The sequence below is a fragment of the Anomaloglossus baeobatrachus genome, chromosome 1 (assembly GCF_048569485.1).
Source record: "Anomaloglossus baeobatrachus isolate aAnoBae1 chromosome 1, aAnoBae1.hap1, whole genome shotgun sequence".
NCBI lineage: Eukaryota > Metazoa > Chordata > Amphibia > Anura > Aromobatidae > Anomaloglossus > Anomaloglossus baeobatrachus.
Window position 1 is genome coordinate 780,888,268 of NC_134353.1, and position 20,590 is coordinate 780,908,857.

Sequence of the window (20,590 nt, forward strand, 5' to 3'; positions counted from 1 at the left end):
GTATATGAACAGGATGGGGGTATATGAACAGGATGGGGTAATATGAACAGGATGGGGTAATATGAACAGGATAGGAGTATATGATCAGGATGGATGGAGGGGTATATCAATAGAATGGGGGTATATGAACAGGATGGGAGTATATGAGCAGGATGGATTGGGGAATATGAGCAGGATGGATTGGGGAATATGAGCAGGATGGGGGTTTATAGCAGGATCATATACAAGGCAGGAGGATCATTACCAGGATTGGGTACCTTAGTAGAGAATTTGGGGACATTACCCCCATAACAGTATCAGCAGCAGATCTCGCCCCATGACAGTGTGTCATGACCACATTTTTTTGCCTAAGGTTTTATTTTCCTATTTTCCTCCTCTAAAACCAGGGTGCGTCTTATAGTCCGAAAAATACGGTATATGTCAATATTTAGGAGATGAAAGGTCCATCATTTTCAATGGAAGAAAATGCAAATTGAGGGGAGGGCTGGGGTTCTGCTAAAAACACGGACAACCCATGAGAAACCAAGCGGACCATAATAAGGTTCGTTTAGCAGTGAGAGATCCATGTCAGTGTTCTTCGCAAGTTCAGTTTTTCTATTCTGTTATTGAAACCAAAAAACAGAATTGTGAACCTAGCCCAACTCAAAAAGGAATTTTTTTTTTTTTTTTTTTTTCTACCCAAGACTTGGTCATCTCATATCAACAACCTTAGGAAATCTAGCACCAAGAGGGAAGGTAAAAAGGACACATTACTTTATGACTACGGTCCCATGAGCGTACTTAATAAAAAAAAAAAAAAAATTACAATCCTGGATGAAAATGGAACTTTTTTTTTTATTATTCTTTTCCTCGCACCCATCCAATATCCAAAAGTGAATTCACAGCATGAAGCAAATTTTTTCACAGATAGTCAGTGGAGGAAAAAAAATAAGTAATTTATCGGACAGCACAAGTCTGCTTTATACGCTGGTGTGAGCGGCCCTGTGTGACACACCTAATGCAATTTGGGAAGATAGCATTTGTTAATGTGATCAATCCAATCCATCCTCAGTGTTAGAATCCAGGACAACCAATTCTATCAACTGCTGTACAGGGATAGGGTGGACATGCTGCAGAGACCGCTCTGTCCTGTCCTCCGTGTGCGCTGCTCTCCACCATACACTGACAGGAGGAGCTGCCGTGTAATCGGAGCCCTGGGCAGCTGAGGAGCAGGATGCATCTGTCCTGTCAACATGCACTACTGTGTAACGTATGCTTGGTTAATTGATCGGCAGCTCATAGTACAGGATATTCAATATATATGCATACATACATATATAATCCTATATGTATAGGCCAGATCATGTACAAGAAGGTAGAGACACTTCTCATGTATGAAGACTACGGCAGGGCACCAATCAGGTTATGCTGTGGAGAAACCGTGGTTGTCAGTGAATTTCCAATTCTTGGGATAGGTCCTGAATACAAGATCATGAGGGTCCAACACCCAGCAACCCTATCATTCGGCAGAAATCAGCCTTGTCAATGGCCAGAAATGCTCACCATCAAGAGTAGACCAGCAGCTCCATACATTGCTTTGTGGCTGCTGCCAGATAGGGCACCATCTCCAATTCTAGTGAATATACTGCAGCACTCGGCGGCCCCTTTACTCATGGCCATTATCCACCCCATAAATGACTTATATTAGGCCGCTGCAAGTGCAGGTTTTAGATAAATAAGTGGGGTGTCGACTGTTGAACACCTCCACAGATCTCATATTGATGACCACTAGGTCATCATGTTCTCAGCCCCAACTGCTTTAGGGTGACAGTAATTTGTTGTCCCTCATGGGCTTGCCTCCACAGTACTATCAAGCTTAGGACAGCCTAGTTCAATGCCTAAAACCCAGCCAGTACAAAAATAAAGCAACTGATTGAAGAAATACTCTGAGGACTCCCACAACTGCTGGTACCTTGTAGGATACGTAGATTTGGCCTGGTCCAGTGCTAAGTATTTTTCTCACCAGAGGCCGGTGGTCTACACAAGGTGTCATTGCCATAGTCCATAAAATAGCCATACCACGGACACATACTGCAGGTAGATTACGAGGTGTACTAACAAAGTCTGGGCATAACACTGCATTTATGAGAACGTTGACCCGAGCAGAGCAAATGGGATTGTCACACTAAAAGATGACATAAAATCATCAAACTCTCTAGGAAGATCCATTCCCTGGAGCAATGGCCAGATGGTTCATGTGCACAAATAAGAAAACTTCATGATTAATTTACTGCGTATACTACAGGCGCTTCTCCTTCCTCATACGTTTGGATATTATAACATAATAGAGTACAGTTTTTATAGGTAATAAAATGAAGAAATGTCTGAACCTCCAGGCGTTGTGAATACACTTACCTAACCGCAGCTCGCCAAAATTTCCACATCCAATCTTCTTTCCCACTCTAAAATTAGGCCCAACCATCAATACTCCAGAGTTTGAGGAACTAGTACGTGCGCTATGACCCGACCGTCCACTTGGCCGGGCCATCCTCTCATCAGGTTTGTCCTTGTCTTTCTTTTTGCCATCCATATCAAGTTTACGGTACTCCACTTTGAATTCTTTTTTAAAGACAAGCAAACTCAAATGGGGTGTTGTAAAAATGGAAACATAACTAGAGAAGCCCCCCTCTAGATGTTCTTATTCTCTCAGCTGATATTGAGGGCTCAGCAAAGGCGGATTCATCCCATTCGCAAATGGTTTCCACTGGGGACTTCCACACAGCAAAGGATGTCCTCCACCTTAATTCGGCAATCCAAAACGGCCGGGGACAGACACCTAATGGAAGAAAAGAAAAAAAAAGTCAAACAGAATTACATAATCATATCAAGATATTAAAGATGTAAACAACCCAACTGATCAGCCCTAACTCCTGGAAGTCCTAAATGGTGGGATATAGACCCAGCATGGCCTTTATGTACACGGCAACCAGGACAGTGGAGGAGCCTACAGCGCTCGTTTAGAGTACGGCCCCCCTGACGGATTATAAAATAATAAGTTACCCTGAGGCAAGAGTTTTGTTTTTTTTTTTTAAATAAAAACTGAAGCCTTGGCAGTCTACTGTACTCCTAGCACCACTACTCTAATGGGAGCCATGATGCCAGGAATACAGAATACAACTGTGCTAAGACCAGGCTGGAGGGTCAAGACTGGATCCTCTGGGAAGAGATTAGGCAAGTCGTGTTGCTTTTATTATTCAACAGCAACATTGTCAAACAGTTTAACAAAAAAAAAAAAAAATTAAAAACCAAATAAACCTGACTAGTTTGTTGTATCTCAACCAATTTGTGACAAGAGTCCTGCACAAAACTGTTTCAAATGTTACAATTTAATTTATTTATTTTTTTTGGGGGAGGGGGTTGGGGGGGCATTACGTAGCTCCGCAGAAATTAAGGGTCGGCGATTTTAAGCCAGTTCCAGTCAGGACCACCAAGTTATTGAACAATTAGCAGAGCAGAGCCAGAAGAGAGCACGGCCTAACACGGCAGACAAATACATCACAAATTTACACCACAAGTATGGGAGAAATGATGCCAGACGCATATTCCAGCCATTGGTTATATAAAGCTGCCTAAATGTTCCCATTTATATGCTGCATTTTTCAGACTATATCAAAGGTGCTCTTTACCATAAGAGGCACCCTAGGTTTAGACAACAGAGAGGTTTCTCCTTATTTCTTATTAATTAACACTTCCCTAGTGGTGTAAAGTAGAGGGGTCATTACCATTAATTTTAATGTATTAGGGTGGAATAGGGAGGAAATCCATTATTACTGTCGCTTTGCATTGTGCATTATATGCACACAGCTGTGCTACATGCAGATATAGTTACATATTCAGCTCTGCTACGTACACACACACACACACTTATATATACACACAATATAATATATATGTGATCTTAAATTAAAAAAAAAAAAATTGTATTTATAAATTATACACAAATATATATCACACACACTTTCCCTGATCGGAATCTGAAAGGAGGCTGTATCCACTAAGCATCTAAAGCACCTTCCACATAGTTCACTTTAGGCCCCTTCAAGTCATGTGGTCACATGACCTGGAAGGTCCTACAGTTAAGGCCACTTTACACGCAGAGATAAATCTGTGGCAGATCTGTGGTTGCAGTGAAATCATGCACATATTGTGCCATTTGTACACAGCCACAAACCTGGCACTGATTGTCCACAATTTCACTGCAACCACAGATCTGCCGCAGATTATTTCTGCGTGTAAAGTGGCCTTTAAACAGTTAGAAGGTCCTTCAGCTGTTGTAGCCTGTGTTGAAAACCCGGCAGCTTCCTCTCCAGCTCTGCACCAATGACATCGATCAGTTACAGCAGTAGGAGAGCAGGCAGCTCTGATCGGGAGGATGGTGTGTCAGCATTCTTCTATATTACAGGAAGCTGACTCCAGGCTATAATACATACTTTATAGCATGAGTTTTTCTTGTTAAAAAGAGTGTCTTAGGCTGGAGTCGTACTTGCACGAGGAATGCAATGCCCAGACCGGCCCTTCTGACAGTAGTGGGTCATCTGCATGTATTTCAATGGAACCAAGACAGTCTTGACAGGAGAGCTGCCAGTCAGTCCAGGAGATACAAGCCTCATGAGAGTTACATGCAAGTGCGACTCCAGCTGTACACTTCTAGTCTGAAAAATACACTTTGTGCACTGCAGTGTCTGACCACTCTAGTGATCTCTGCTGTGCACGCTCAGAACAGTTTGTTGCGAGGGCAGGACTGACATATTCATATCTGTTGTCCCCTCATCTGCTGATTCTTGCTACAGAAACCAAACCCTGGAAAGTGAATTGAAACTTTAACCGAGGGAGTATTACCAGGCAGACAAATTCCCTTTATCCATATAATGGCCAAGTGCCAAAAAATTACATTGTCTGGTTCTAAGCTTTAACCTCACGCCCTACACTTAGGCTATGTGCGCACTAGACCGTTTTACCCGCGGATTTACGAGTGGTTTTGCTGCAGAAATTTCTTGAGAAATGTTTGCAATCTTTCTGCAGACATTTCCCAGCAAAACCTAATGGGGGGAAAAAAATAGCTGTGCGCACACTTTTTTTTCCTCAAGAAAATTCTTTGCGAAGATTTTCTTGAGAAAATTTCTTGAGAAAATGTGCATGTCACTTCTTTTCCGCAGGTACCTGCGGAATACCCCCGGTAATGTAATCGCGAAATACCGGGGGTATACCACAGGTAGCAAATGATGTGCGGTGTACCCCACAGTGGAATGGTTGTAAGTGATCTAACACGAGCAGATTGGGTGTCCAGCAGTCAGACACAGCCAAATACCCTGGAGAGAAGGCAGAAGCGGCTAACTACTGCTTCCAAACACACAACAGAATTCTCAGTAAGTGCAATGCAGCAACAGAAGCATTAGCAATATATTCTATAATTTTTCTATAAGATATAATAGAAAGCTTAAAAATTAGGTATCTACTTGACCATAACCTGCAGAATTCAATTACAAGTTTTAGTATGCACTGCAAAGAAAATATACATATATACACACACACACACACACACACACACATAGATGTATAGATGTATGTATATACACACATATGTTATATTATATACATACACACACACACATTATATATATATTATGTGTGTGTGTGTGTGTGTGTGTGTGTGTGTGTGTGTGTGTATGTATGTATGTGTGTGTACACAGACATACATATACACAATTGTTATGTTATATATAAATACATTATATATATATATATATATATATATATATATATAAATATATATATATATAATGTATTTATATATAACATAACAATTGTGTATATGTATGTCTGTGTACACACACATACATATACATATACATACACATACACATACACATACACATACACATACACATACACATACACATACACATACACATACACATACACATATACATATACACACACATACATATACACACACACAGTACATGTATATATACACAAGCGCACAATTCACGGCACTAAACATATTACAAGGCCTCAGAGCCACTTCAGTAGGAAACAGCCAGCCATTGAGGCCTGGTTCCTAAAGTGTTAAAGTAAATAATGAAAGAGGAAAGAAAAATATTCTGAAGTTTTATCAATATCCTCCAGTCATGTAATATAAGGAGGCAGGTGAAAGCAGAACCGACATGACCACATTGCTTTCTATATAAGACGGCAGGACTGCTAGACCACATTCTAACACACAAACCACAAAGAAAACAAAAACCACCAAAAATACAGAGTCAGCACAAGTTACATCACTGGTCGCAAGATGGCTGCTGAAATCACAGCATTATTCATAGTCTGCTGCCTCGCTCATGTCTTCAGAGACCCACTGAGCCAGCGTCCATGTTATACACACAACCCATAAAACACTACAGCAAATGAAGATCTGCCTAAATTCCCCTTTCCTGTGTCTTTCGCTTTGTGCCTACAGATCATGCTGGCCGTTATAGCAGACAGCTCTGGGGATCTAGTTTTATTTTGTGGGAGGCAGATTCAGTCATTTGTACCAGGTTCTGTCATCCCTATGATGGATCCCTACTGGGTCGTTCTTTCATCACCCAGACTAGGTCCCAGGGTGAATAATCTTTGTGATGCGCACCTCTTGGCGTTACATTGACGACCAATTCATATAAATTTTATTGTACACTTTTCCTTGCTGAGATATTTGGAAAGGAAAGGGTCAGCAGCCAGGCCCGCACCTCCGCTCCTCAGGTCATCTCATGGTCACACAGGATACATTTGAAAAGAAGGCTGTATTTTTTTTTGGGGGAGGGGGGGGGGGGGTTGTTTGTATGGTTTGTTTTTTACTTAGTTTTTTTTTTTTTTTGTTCTTTTTCTTACATTATGATCAACAAGATGCATCAGTTTCAGTCTGTTCACACCACATTTGCCAGTCATAAGTTTTTATTTTTTACAGATCCATTGATTGAGGTTTTCAATGCAATTTCTAGCTTTGTACGCTGCACAATAAAAGATTCCACATCCTACAGCTTCAGCACAGTGGTCCGGACTTAGAAAAATCTCATACTGACTTTATTTTAGTTATTTAAAACTAATAATAAAAAAAAAAAAAAAAAACACAAGTAAACAGACTGCGGTGCTTCAAATCCACAACATGCTAGTTTGTCTTATGGGTACGCCGAAATATCGGAGCAGATTTTCCCCATAGAATTGCATTAGAAACAGAAAATCTGCAGTAACAAACCACATGCAATCTACACATGATGGTGTCAAATTGTTTTACAATGCTGGGGCTGCACATGCCCATTGTGACCACGTGATGGAAGGTTATCTGATGGAGAGCAGACAAGGAGTCCGTATACAAAGTCATTAACAAGTAGCTGAGTTTTTGGAAAGCTTTGATATTGTACATCCTCATCACAACAGGTGATCAATGCTCTAAGGCTGCTTTCACACTACGTTTTTTGAACATGCGTCATGAACATTTTTTTTAACGCAAAAACGGATCCAGTGCAAATGCGTTTTCATTTCAATGCATTTGCAATTGACTCGCGTCAACATGCGTTCACATGCGTTTGCGTGCGTTATAGTGAGGATTCAGCGACTTGCAGTTTTTTAACTTTTTTCAAAAACGCTACTTGTAGCGTTTTTGAACTGCGTCCAAATACTGCAAATTGCTGGATCCTGACTAAACAGCATGTGAACGCTGGCATGCTGATAGACAGGATCCTGCTTGCTCTACTGAGCATGCCCAGAAACCAGCCTCGCATGATCAGTCTCTCTCCCTCCCTCTCTCCTCTCCCCCTGCCTGAGAGCAGAGGACGCTCGTAACCAAGGTAAATATCGGGTAACCACGGGCTTTATCCGATGTTTATCTTGGTTACGTGTGCAGGGAGCAGACAGCCCTGCTCCTAGCAGCTGCAGACACTCGTAACCAAATGTAAATATCGGGTATCCAAGCAAGTTACCCAAAAGTGTGCAGGGAGCCGGCTCCTAGCAGCTGCAGACGCTCATAACCAATGTAAATATCGGGTATCCAAGCAAGTTACCCGATGTTTACCTTGGTTACGAGCCTCCGCAGCTGTCTGCTTCCAGTCTTTCACGTTCAGTTCCCCTCACTCCTGATCACATGACTCCAATGCCCGCCCATAAACTTAAAGTGACAGGATCCTGCAAAATAACACATGCATTTTTCTTTGCAAAAACAGGATCCGCTTTTGCAGCAAAAAACGTTCATGACGCATGCTAAAAAAAAAGGTAGCGTGAAAGCAGCCGAACCTGCTGTAGCCATTCAATCAGTATTTAGACAAAAACAAGGTATAACAAGTTTTTTGTATTATAGTTTTACAGCATCCATGATTATTTCCATGACTAGGGAACATATTCACATCTATGGGTAAAATTACAAAAGATTTAGCAGCTGGTAACCCACAGAAGTGCAAAATGTCCCTGAACTGTGGCTATAGCCTATTCATGTGTAGTATATATAGAATTACTTGAAGGATGGTCAGTAAGATGATGGTCATGTCTTACTCTAGCAGGCTCCTGGGGGAAATCTAAGATCGTGTAAATGTGGCTGAAAACTGGATTAGAATATAACCTAAATCCGCAGAGGAAGGACTGAGGGGGTCCGATGAGACCCTTTATAACATCTCATCTACCGAATGTCAGTGCAGACCCCAGGAGAAAGAAAGGAAGAAAGGTCCGGCATCCAAGTCCGCATATAGTAAAACTTCGATTTAGAGACTCAGAGATGACTAAGAATGCAAGACATCCGAAACGCGTCTTCTGTACCTATATACCATGATGGGGTTTTTTTTATGGATGTGTGTTTAACACGCATTTCTTAATAAATCAAAGTTTTACTATATGTGGACTTGGATGCTGGACCTTTCTTCCTTTGGTTGAATTCAGATTTGCCTCCCTTTCCGTGCACCGTCCCTAGGATTTACTCCAGGTTTGGTGACCTGGATTACTTTGTTTTTTCCCAGGAAAAGGAAGTATAAAACAGATTGGTCCATATTTTCCACTGTCACAGATCCAATTCGAAAGCCATGTGTATTTTTTTTTTACTTTTATACTGTTTTGCCTGTATATATGACTTATTACGTCATCTTTTGTAACCTTTTTAAGTTATGTAGTCTTTGTATACTAAATCTGAACTTTAATAAGTTTGTAACTTGTTGCTCTAAACGTACCCACTTGCCCTGTAAAGTGAGAACAGCTTGGTTGTATTACCAATGTGTATGCCAGAGGGCCAGAAGAGTACCTACCTATCAGGTGTTTGGGAAAGCTGGGTGGCATCTGCAAATGTGTGAGCCAATGCAGGCATCTCGCTGACCTATCAAAAGTGGTGGCAAGGAACACTGTGTTGCGAATGTGAGAGCCGGCTGTGGGGTGCTCTTTGCACGACATATCGACACGCGTAAAGTGGGCTTTAGGCTGACAATGAGCGATCGCATTTGCGATTGCACCCACCCCCATCGTTTGTGCGGCACGGGCAATTTGTTGCCCGTGCAGCACAAAGTCGTACACCCCCATCACACGTACTTACCTTCCGAACGACCTCGCTGTTGGCGATGAACATACTCTTCCTGAAGGGGGAGGGACGTTCAGCGTCACAGCGACGTCACACAGCAGCCGGCCAATAGAAGCGGAGGGGCGGAGATGAGTGGGACGTAAACATCCCGCCCACCTCCTTCCTTCCGCATTGCCGGCGGCTGCAGGTAAGCTGCAGTTCATCGTTCCCGGGGTGTCACACGGAGCGATGTGTGCTGCCTCGGGAACAATGAACAACCGACGTGCAGAAGGACGATCGATTTTTAGAAAATGAGCGACGTGTCAGCGATGAACGATAAGGTGAGTATTTTTGCTCGTTCACAGTCGCTCGTAGCTGTCACACGCTACGATATATCAAACGATGCCGGATGTGCGCCACTAACGACGTGACCCCGCCGACATATCGTTAGATATATCGTAGCGTGTAAAGCGGCCTTTAGACAATAGGTGCATAGACGAGTGAGTGTGTATGTGAGCGAGTGATCGTGAAAATCAGTGGCGGTGGTACTGCTGGTCCTGACAAAACGTATCACTAAAGTTCCATCAAAAACAAATACCAAAAACACAGCTTTATTTAAAACATGACATATAAACAACATGCACAAAAACAGTGAAATTTACTTAAATCACCACTCCAGTGGATTTTTTTTTATTTTGTTTTTTACACCGCTGTAGTGGTGCTTTACATTTACATTCCCTGCCCCTTGTCTCATACTCACCCTCCAGCACCTTCATCCTCTATCACCGCAGCCCCGGTCGGCCTCTGGGGATCTGTGATCAGCCGTCAGCTCTAATGTTTGATGAAGCACAGGAGGTCACAAATCAATGCAAGTCTATGGGAACCTCGTTCTGGCCCTCAGTTTTATTCAGCACTTGTGACGCAACTTAACACCATTCAGAAGTTATGGGCCCAAGATGGTGCTGCGAGACCAGAGCGACTACGAAAAAGCATGAACGTGCCAGAGGCAGAGTATAATGCCTATAACCTTCAATGACCCCACTGCCCCACCATCGCGCGGAGCTGCCGCCCAACCTACACCCCACCTACTGTCTCCTCCCCAAAATCCTTTAGAACGTAAGCCCGCTAGTGCAGGGTCCTCTTCCCTCTGTACTAGTCTGTCTACTGTAACTTGTATATGTATTCTGTACGTAACCCCTTCTCATGTACAGCACCATGGAATCAATGGTGCTCTATAAATAAGGAACCAGAATGCTACCTCAATTTAAATTTTATAAAACCAGTATTTATTGAAATTCGTTAAAATTCAAAAATTCCACCTGTGACAACATATAGCACACAAAAACATAATCCCAGGACCATGGGACAGCTCAAAAATATCCGCCCAAAGGAACAAAACATTTATTCCATAATTTGTCTCAATAATCATAATCCTGCCAAGGTATAAGATCTAAATGACCCTCACTCTCTCTTTCCTCTACCTGCCAATGGAGATGCAACATAAAGTCACAATACACCCTAAAGGTGATGAGGTGCCCCCATTCCTCGGCGGCTTTCCCTTCTAGGATATCCCTGGTCTCCCTCGTGTTCAAATGAAGTCTACAGGTTATAGCCTCAGTTATCAGGAAAGATAGGAAAAAATAAACTTATCTGAGAAATACTTGAGTCATAAATTAGTCCCTCAGCAGTCCTTTTTTCATAGTATAGTGGCGTCCGGGCTTTCCATGGTCCTCAACCCAATAACATAGATTCACACAGTCTCAAGGTGACAAGGTCACAGGTGGAATTTTTGAATTTTAACGAATTTCAATAAATACTGGTTTTATAAAATTTAAATTGAGGTAGCATTCTGGTTCCTTATTGATTTACTACCTACGTAATAGGTTTCTAAGTGTTAAAATAATTGCTCTATAAATAAATAATAAATACCAGGGGTTATTTTTGCCAAATGTACATTTTCTTAATAATTACTGGAATAGTGTTAATACTTAGGTGCAGAAATTCTGCAATATCAGAAATGTGCCAAAATGCTCATCATGGGAAGGTTTCCCCAAGTATCTGTCTCAAAAGTTTCTGCTAGGGTGTTTTGGGGGATTTTTTTTTGTCCCCATAGGGCAAACAATGACAGATGTTTCTATCCAGCTGGACTGGATTCCAATAGATCTGTTCTATTGTACAATGCTAGTCTCACACAGAATAAGTCATTTTTTCCCCTTTCATCGTGAAATGTTGTTTCAGCAGGATTAGAGGACATGTGAAAAACTAAAGGGAATCTGTCACCAGGTTTTTAAAACCTAATAAGAGCAGTATAACAGAGCAGAGATCCTGGTTCCAGAGATGTGTCACTTACTGGGCTGCTTTGTTTAGTTTTGATAAAAATCACTATTTAATCAGCAGTAGATCAGAGGACTATTTGGTGTGCTGCATGTAGGCCAGCATATTCATGAGCTCTGTATAACTGATAGATCTGCAGCTGAGAAAACATTGATTTGTATCAAAGTGACAGCAAACAGCTCAGCAAGTGACATCACTGGAATCAGGTTCTCTGTCTCTACATTATGCTGCTCTTAGATGAGGGAGAAAAAACCTGGTGACATTTTCTTAAGCTCACAACACTCACTAGCCTAGATACTTTAGCACAATTGTAGAGCCAGCACAAACAATGCTTGAAATATCCTTATAATTGCAGTGTTTTTCCAAAAGCTGATTTTCAGACGGCTGCCATTAAAATTATTTATGTACTTAAACCATGTGAATGTGTCAGACTTCTTCTAGAGTTCCGTTTTACAGGCAAAGTGAAATAAACAGAATTAATACATTATTAATTGAACAGTACATGGAAAGCAACATAACTAAAATAGCCGCCGGCCTGTCTGTTTATGCCCATTTATCAGGTAGAGCGCTAGAACAAGCAAGTGCTGTAAAACAAAAGTAATGCGGAAATAAATGAAGATTTACAGCACCAGTGAATAACATACTAATCACAGACCAATCCAACGAATATTACCCGACACAGAGGAACTTGATTCCACACATCACAAATCATACGATCTTTGGCCGGATTTGATCGGGATCGGACATATTTTCATTTAAACACTAAAGTCTGCGATCTTGCCAAGGATCGGTAAATGTTTGGATGGCAAAAACCATATTCTCCCTGCCCATCACAGTCATGTAAAATTATTGCCATGGCGGTGTTGGCCACTGGAAAATATATACACAGCATGCAGTCCCCCTTAATTTTGATACCCAGCAATGATAAAGCATGACAGCTGGGGGCTGGATTCTCAGGTTGTGGAGGCCCATGGTTATTGAGCCCCCCCAGCCTAAAAATTGCAGCCTGCAGCCACCCAGGATTGCCACATCCATTAGATGAGACATTCCTGAAAGTTTACCCGGCTCATCCCGATTGCCCTCGTGTAGTGACAATTGGGGGTAACAAGGGGTTAATCGCAGCTCACAGCTGCCATTAGGCCCTTAGGTAAAAAAAATCATCCTTTATTTTAAAGTAGGAAAAAAAAAAAAAAAAACACCCTCTTTCAACCACTTTATTAACCCTAAAATACTCCTGCAGGTCCGACGTAATCCACACGAGGTCCCACAACTATTCCAGCTCTGCTACATACTGAGCTAAATAATAAAAATAGAGCAATAAAACATGTCCACATGCTGTAACTTAAGCAGCAGTGATGACATCACTCAGATTTGGTCACAGCTGGAAGTTCCCACGGCCCTCCACCTGTGACCGCAGGTAACCTAAAATTTGCACACCATATTCTCGTACCCAATCTACACCTCCTGGCAGAAAATTGCATCACTATCGCATGCGGTAAGATGCGTTTTTTGTCAGGAAATGTAGATTGGTTGCAGTAATATGATGCAAAGTTTTAGGAAAAAATCTGCATCTCTTGGCAAAAAATAAATATTATATCAGTTTTCTGCCAGGAAATGCAGATCTGTGAACTCAGTGAGTTCATTGAGGTCCCCTGAGGTCAAGTGTAGGGCTGAGGCAACAGAGTCCTATCTTCACTCAGCCATCTGTGGATGGAGCTCACAGTTCACACGGAGGTGCACATCAGTTTCAAGTGAGCACCCCTTTCTAGTTCAGCAAGCAGCAGCAGCAAAAACAACTATATAGCCCCTAGTCATTAACACCAGGCATTGCTCGCATCGGTCTTGATAGATTCAAGTGTATCTAATAAATTTTAAATTTTAAAAAAAATCAAGCACATCTTAAAAGTGGTGTGCGCCTTGTGACACGTCTTACTCCAGTCAGTGATTGGAGTAAGAATTGTGGCATAAGGTAGGCCACAGCTCTTCATGAATTAGACGAGCACCAATTGCCAAACCCAGTCCCACTCCAGCCTCGTTCATCTTCGCAGAGCTGCTCAAAAACTGGCGTAAAAACGATTCTTCACACAACTCAGAAAAAAAAAAAAAATTACAGCATTTTACACCAGAACTGACAATCACTTTAAAAAGGTCTTTTGACTGCTCTGTATTGTAAGGCTGAGATCACATGTCCTGTAATCAGCCGTTAGAACGGATCACGCAGAGATCGGATCCTTCAGAGATCCATTGTCAAAAAAGTTCTGCAAACAACTTGTTTGTCCGTTGTGAAATAACTGATCTCTGCAGGATCCGTTCTAACGCAGTATTACAGGACCGTGTACTCAGCCTTAGGCTTCTTTCACACGTCCCTGAAAAACACGCACGTTTTTCACGGACGTGTCAGAGGTGCATTTAGCCCTCGGTGTGCCGTGTGTATGGCACACGTGTGTTCTCTGTGATAACACACGGAGAACAGGAACTTTCTACTCACCTGTCCCTGGCGTTGCTGTCCATGGTGCTGATCTCCGATCTCCGGTCCTGCCGACTCCCCGCTGCTGCTGCTTCCGGCCGCAGTGAAGTGAATATGCAATGAGCATAATGCGCGGCGGTCGGCAGCAAGTGACAGCAGCGGCAGAGACAGCAGGGCAGGAGAAGGTGAGTAAAGGGGTTTGTTTTTCTCAGACACATTGCTTTTCTCCAGTGCATCACACGGAAGACAACAGTGTGGTCCATTTGCGTTCCGTGTGACACCCATGATGCAGGAGAAAAACGGACATGTCGGTGTGAGAAACACACGGACACACGCAATTACGGAATGGACACACATTCCGTTCTAAAATACTTAAGTGTGTCCAAAACATTAGGAATACCTAGGTCTACGTGTCTCCGGTACGTGAGAAAACTGCCAAACACGTACCGGAGGCACGTACGTGTGAAAGAGGCCTTAGAAATAACCTCTTTTGGTCGCCTGGCCTCCTCATTTGGGGTCAGCTGGGGTGACAACTACTGCAAAGTGTATGGCAAGGATCCAGCAGCAAAGTAAGTGTTTTCTGCCCATGACTGTGCAAACGTTTTAGCAGCAGACCAGCCCTCTAAGGCTGCTTTCAGACCTCCGGTTTCTGCAATGCGGCACAATCCGGCACTTTGCAGGAAAATCGCAACCGTTTTTTTTTTGCTGCTGGTTGCGTTTTTTCTGCATAGACTTTAATATTAGTGCCGCATGGCCTTGAGTTCCATCCGTTTTTTGCCGCATGCGGCAGATTTAGCCGATGCGGCGGCCGGATGGAACGTTGCCTGGCACGTTTTTACGTGCGGCAAAAAAACCTGCATCGTGCCGCATTCAACCGATGCGGCGCATTTTTCAATGCATGCCTATGGATGCCGGATGTGGCGCGATGCGGCAAAAACCGCATCCGGCCGCCGCATGCGGTTTTTGCCACTGCGCATGCTCAGTAGCATGCCGCAAGCGGCAAAAACCGTACGGGCCGCATGGGAAAAACTTATGCAAAGGATGCAGTGTTTTCACCGCATCCGTTGCATAGCTTGCACAGCCGGATTGAGCCGCAGAGCTCAAGCCGGATGTGTGAAAGCAGCCTAAGCCCGATAAGGCTAGCTTCCCTCAGGGAGCTTTTGATGATGCTGAATTTCTGCACCCATTAGGTTACCTGCGGTTTTATAACGTGTTTGATGTTGTGGGTTTTGCCTCGGTGGTCTGTCATGCTTTAAACACTAGAAGTCCCAGAGAGGGGTCATTTAACATTTCTACCATTGAAACCCTATGGAGCTCGAAATTCCTGGGACTTCTAGTGTTAAAGGGAAAGCCGCATTGTTTTTAATACTTGCTGGTATTTGGCTGAGAAAACCTTGTTGATATACTCATGTGCGGATTACATTTTCTTGGTGCGTTTCTACAGCAAAAAATTAAACACATGCGTTTTGGTTTTTTTACACTTATGGATTTTCCTAATCTAATGCAATTATATGAGGAATATCTGCACATAGAACTCCGCATACCGGCAAGAGAAGCTGACATGTTGCGGATTTGAAAGACGCCGTACAGGTCAGTTTACACTGAGTAATAGATGGGCAGGAGATTTCTAGAAATACTATCCACTATAATGGAATTGGAAGATGCTGATTTTTTTGATCAGCAAAAATGTGTAGAGTCAAAAATCATTTCTGGGCACAGAGACTAGAGATATATTTAAGGCCTTTTTCACATTTGTCATAGAAAAAAAAAAAAACATTTTTCACTGACATGTTAAAAGGTGCGTATGTCCCTCCGTGTGCCGTGATTTTAGCACACATGATCTACGTTGGCTATCCGTGATAATACACGGAGATTAGGCATTTATATTCACCTGTCCACGTTGAAGTCTCCGGTGATGCCGAGTGTGGCCGCTGCTGTCTCCCTCTTTGCAGCTACTTCCGGGACGGCTGTGCAGTGCATATGTATGAGCATAATTAGCTGGCCTGGAAGCAGACACAGCAGCGTCTGAAGACAGCATTGCTGGAGACGGGAGAGTTTAAAAAGCTTTTTACTTTAAATGTATGTGTTTTCTCTGTGGTTCGTGGGACATCAGTGATGCCAGAAAGAAAAAAAAAAAAAAAACAACAAACAAACACACACACACACACACACACACACACTCCTATGGGGCAGTCTGATCCGATGAGCCTCGTTTATCTTGATCTAGCGCCTTCTCTCTTCTCGTGATCACCCTTTGCTTTATGGGGATGACGCATCCGAGGTACTGAGCAGGAGCGCCATGGAGAACAAAGTATCAGGATATAGGACGGTTATTGCAAGAAGAGACGAGGCGCTGGAAACCAGACCGCCCCGCAGAGGAGCATAATAAAAAGGGACTTTTTTGCTTTACAGAGCAGATTGGGTCATCTATACAGCATTCCAGAATGCCATTTATGAGGGCCCCTACAGGTGATGGTCCTACTTTATATGGGAAAACCTGGTGACCGGTTCCCTTTTATCAGCATAGAATTTGGAATGTGCTGCGATGAAACACATGACATGTTACGAAGGTATTCTTCTCCAACACGAAAACTTCTAAGAGGATGGAAAAAAGCAGCTCAGTAATACAGAGCCTTAGGGACTTTCTACACTGTCATACAGGTTTTGTGCTTCATGATCAACATTTCACAACCGTCAGAAAAGTGTTTTTTTTGGGGTTTTTTTTTTTTATTAAAAATAAATATGATTCTTAATTGAAAGGGGTAAAGTTTCTCCTTGTGGAGAGCGTGTCAAGTTGGCATAGGCAGGCCACCTGCGTCATGTATACATATAGTATACTGACATATACTCACTGTCCCCCCATAGATGTCTATGATCGCCGTATGATCCCTCTGCATGACAACGGACTAATTCATTGTTATTTATATTGGATTTTATATTGCCATCACTGTTGCCCTTTTCCAAAATGGCCACTGGCTGGACTGAGGTCTGTGCGCGCTCTGCATGTCGGGAGTCACCTCCCCTCTCCAGCCGGCGCCCAATTGAGGGACGCGTACTGTGCATGCGCACAGCGTCTTCCGGGACGCCGGCTGTGGAGGATGACGCGACTTCCGCCTTGCGGCGCGCACCATTGAAAGTCTCAGGTGGGGGCTTTGTATATAAAAAGAAGGGGGGGGGGGGAGCCAGCACTGCTCATGAATGGCATGCAACAAGAAATAAAAAGTGTAAATTCACAAATTCATTCCTACTGTAAAAATTCAATGAGATTTTTTGCAAGTGATTGATCAATGATTCGAGCCCCCCTGCCCCGTCACGGCAAATCTCTATAGGGGGGTCCCTAACGCTATATTATAAATTATGTACCATAAGGTCTCATATAATGAGCAGGGCCACATGAAAACACCACTTACCCAAGACATGTCTGGACCGCTCCCATGCTGCCAGAACTGACAACCGCGAATAAAGGCAGCCCAGGTGCCAGTGGGTGGCAGAACCACACACACCAGCACAATGTCAGGACTGGCCCTCACAGTGCCAGATCAGCAAACATGGATGAGGGCGCTTGTTCACACATAGCCATCGCCTCCTGCTCCAAGGCATCATTATTTAAGCACCACCTGCCTGAACCTTGTTCCGCCCTCATCCATGTTTGCTGGTCTGGCACTGTGAGGGCCAGTCCTGACATTGTGCTGGTGTGTGTGGTTCTGTCACACACACTGGCACCTGGGCTGCCTTTATTCGCGGTTGTCAGTTCTGGCAGCATGGGAGCGGTCCAGACATGTCTCGGGTAAGTGGTGTTTTCATGTGGTCCTGCTCATTATATGAGACCTTATGGTACATAATTTATAATATAGCGTTAGGGACCCCCCTATAGAGATTTGCCGTGACGGGGCAGGGGGGCTCGAATCATTGATCAATCACTTGCAAAAAATCTCATTGAATTTTTACAGTAGGAATTAATTTGTGAATTTACACTTTTTATTTCTTTATTGTTGCATGCCATTCATGAGCAGTGCTGGCTCCCCCCCTTCTTTTGTATATAAAAAAGGTGACCTTTTGACTACCCCAGCACCTCCTGACGAAGCGGTGGCGAAACGCGCGTCGAGGTGCTGGGCGGTGTGTTATGACCTTTGGGGTTTTTTTGATCTATTACCCATTATTGCGATGGTCTTCCACTATCCTTAGGGGCGCCTGGCCATATTTGGCTTAATTGACATCAGGTGTTATTTTGCCTAGAAGGTTTTCAAAAATTCTTGTTGCCGGGTTTCTGATATAATAGATGGATTGGGAATTTCCACCTGGCTGTATATATACAGGGTATTGCAATTCCTTTTAATATATGATAGGCTAAAATTTCCCCCTTGTTGCAATGTCGCACTAGCACTTTATGTTGGTATCCTTGTGGTAGATGTCACACTTTTTACCTCTTATGTGCCCATCGGTCTAGACAACTGTGCAATTTGTTTGTCTTGATTTATACTTATCACACTACACTGCACCAGTCTGTGTTTTGTTTGGTTTTATGGGGTAGGGTGCTTTTTAATTAATCTGTCTGAACCAGCAATCTATGAATAAAATGAATTTTTGCTATATTTATTGTATTATAATCTTTGATGTGATGAATTGTTAAATAAAAATACTATTTTTGATTAAGCATAACATTTTATTTGCAAACTCAATTTTTTGGTTTTTAGTGCAAATATGGTGAGGTTTGCTATGAGCATTAAATGATGAACATGGAGCTCTATGTCCTATTTTGGTTTAACAGGCCACCTGCATTGTTGTATCCAGTGACTTTCACACTCCCCAACCTCTAGATGTAAAAACTTCAGCAAATTCAGTGTGGCAATTACCAAGCTCTCCCGCACAAGCGACCAGTTGGTTCCGAAAGAATTCCAAACCTCACCTAAGAGTATGTTCACATGATCAGGACTCGCTGCGCCCTGGACTCAGCGGGCTCTGACCTGCGGGGCTGCGAGTCTCCTCCACAGGAGACCGCAGCTGCTTGTGCCCACGATCAGAGTTCTGGGTGGTGCAGTCTCGCGCTTGTGTTCTCTCTATGGATACTTGCAACTCCGCAAACAAGTGACATGCTGCGGCTCGGAAAGTCACACCGCATGTCAGTGTTTGCTGCAGGAAAAACAAGCACAGTGGGCACGGGATTTCTAGAAATCTCATACACCATGCTTGTACTGTACAACGCAGCATTTTGGACGCAGCTTAAGCATGCTGCATCCAAAACACTGATTGTGGGCACATACACTTAGGAAAACTAGTAGGTCTTAGGGGGGGAACAAAATTATAAAAAGAAATAAAAAAAACAAAAAAAACACTGCAGTGGTGGTATATAAAACAGAATGAATAGTGGGCTAAACCTAAAAATCAAGACTAAAGTAAATTGGAGACTAGTGATGGACAAATGTGCACTCCACTGTTTGGTACTCAATTTAGCATTGGGGTGTTCGGGTACGAATGGAGCTCAGCGGAGTATCGCAGGTGCTCGGATGTTTCGTCTATAAAACAACCACAAAGCATAGGCTTTCTCACTCCATGATCTGAGTCTCTGAATGGCTATCAGGGGGGTTGATTTAACGTCTTCAGGTGTTGTGTGTCCTAGATTAAGGAGGGAGGCACTGGATCGCTGATTGAGAGAGACTAGGTGTGCCTGGTTGCTTCAGTTGCTTTACCATACTGGCAGGTGGATAACTCCTTTATGCAAATCTGCTGAACAGCTAAGAGGAGAATAAAAAATAAAAATAGTAAATATAGGTTATGAAGCAAACTAAAAAGTTTCTATAGATGTAGACACTAAGTAGTGATGAGTGCGTGTCCGGTACTCGGAACGAGCTGTTGAGTTGCACCCATCCGATCATCCAAGAACCGAGTATAATGGAAGTCAATGAGAAACTCAAGCATTTTTCCCCAAAACTCTTCATTACACTCGGGTACTCAATTGCACCCATCCGAGCGTCCAACTGCTTCTCATGAGTACCACACCCAAGCATGGTAGTACTCACTCATCACTAATGTTGAGTATTTGGAATTTTTACCTCAGTATTAGTAGCCAAAACCATTAGGCTGCTTTCACACCTCCGGTTTTAGCAGAGCCGGCCAATGCGGCTCTTAAAACCTATGCAACGGATGCGGCGACAATACCGCATCCTTTGCATAAGTTTTTGACATGCGGCCCGTCCAGTTTTTGCCGCTTGTGGCAGGCTACTGAGCATGCACAGTGGAAAAAAAAA

At 43.1% G+C, this 20,590-nt stretch overlaps 1 protein-coding gene across 3 annotated transcripts in view; it reads right to left on the reverse strand.

Moving 5' to 3' along the window:
- The window catches only part of CSNK1G3 (casein kinase 1 gamma 3), a 199,436-nt gene that overhangs the window by 144,397 nt on the left and 34,449 nt on the right, over positions 1 to 20,590 (reverse strand). For all 3 annotated transcript variants that reach the window (XM_075324909.1, XM_075324903.1, XM_075324915.1), the window contains exon 2: positions 2,395 to 2,815. In XM_075324909.1, the coding sequence (XP_075181024.1) occupies positions 2,395 to 2,569 (175 nt within the window). In that variant the 5' untranslated portion in view covers positions 2,570 to 2,815. The remainder of the gene's footprint in view (positions 1 to 2,394; positions 2,816 to 20,590) is intronic.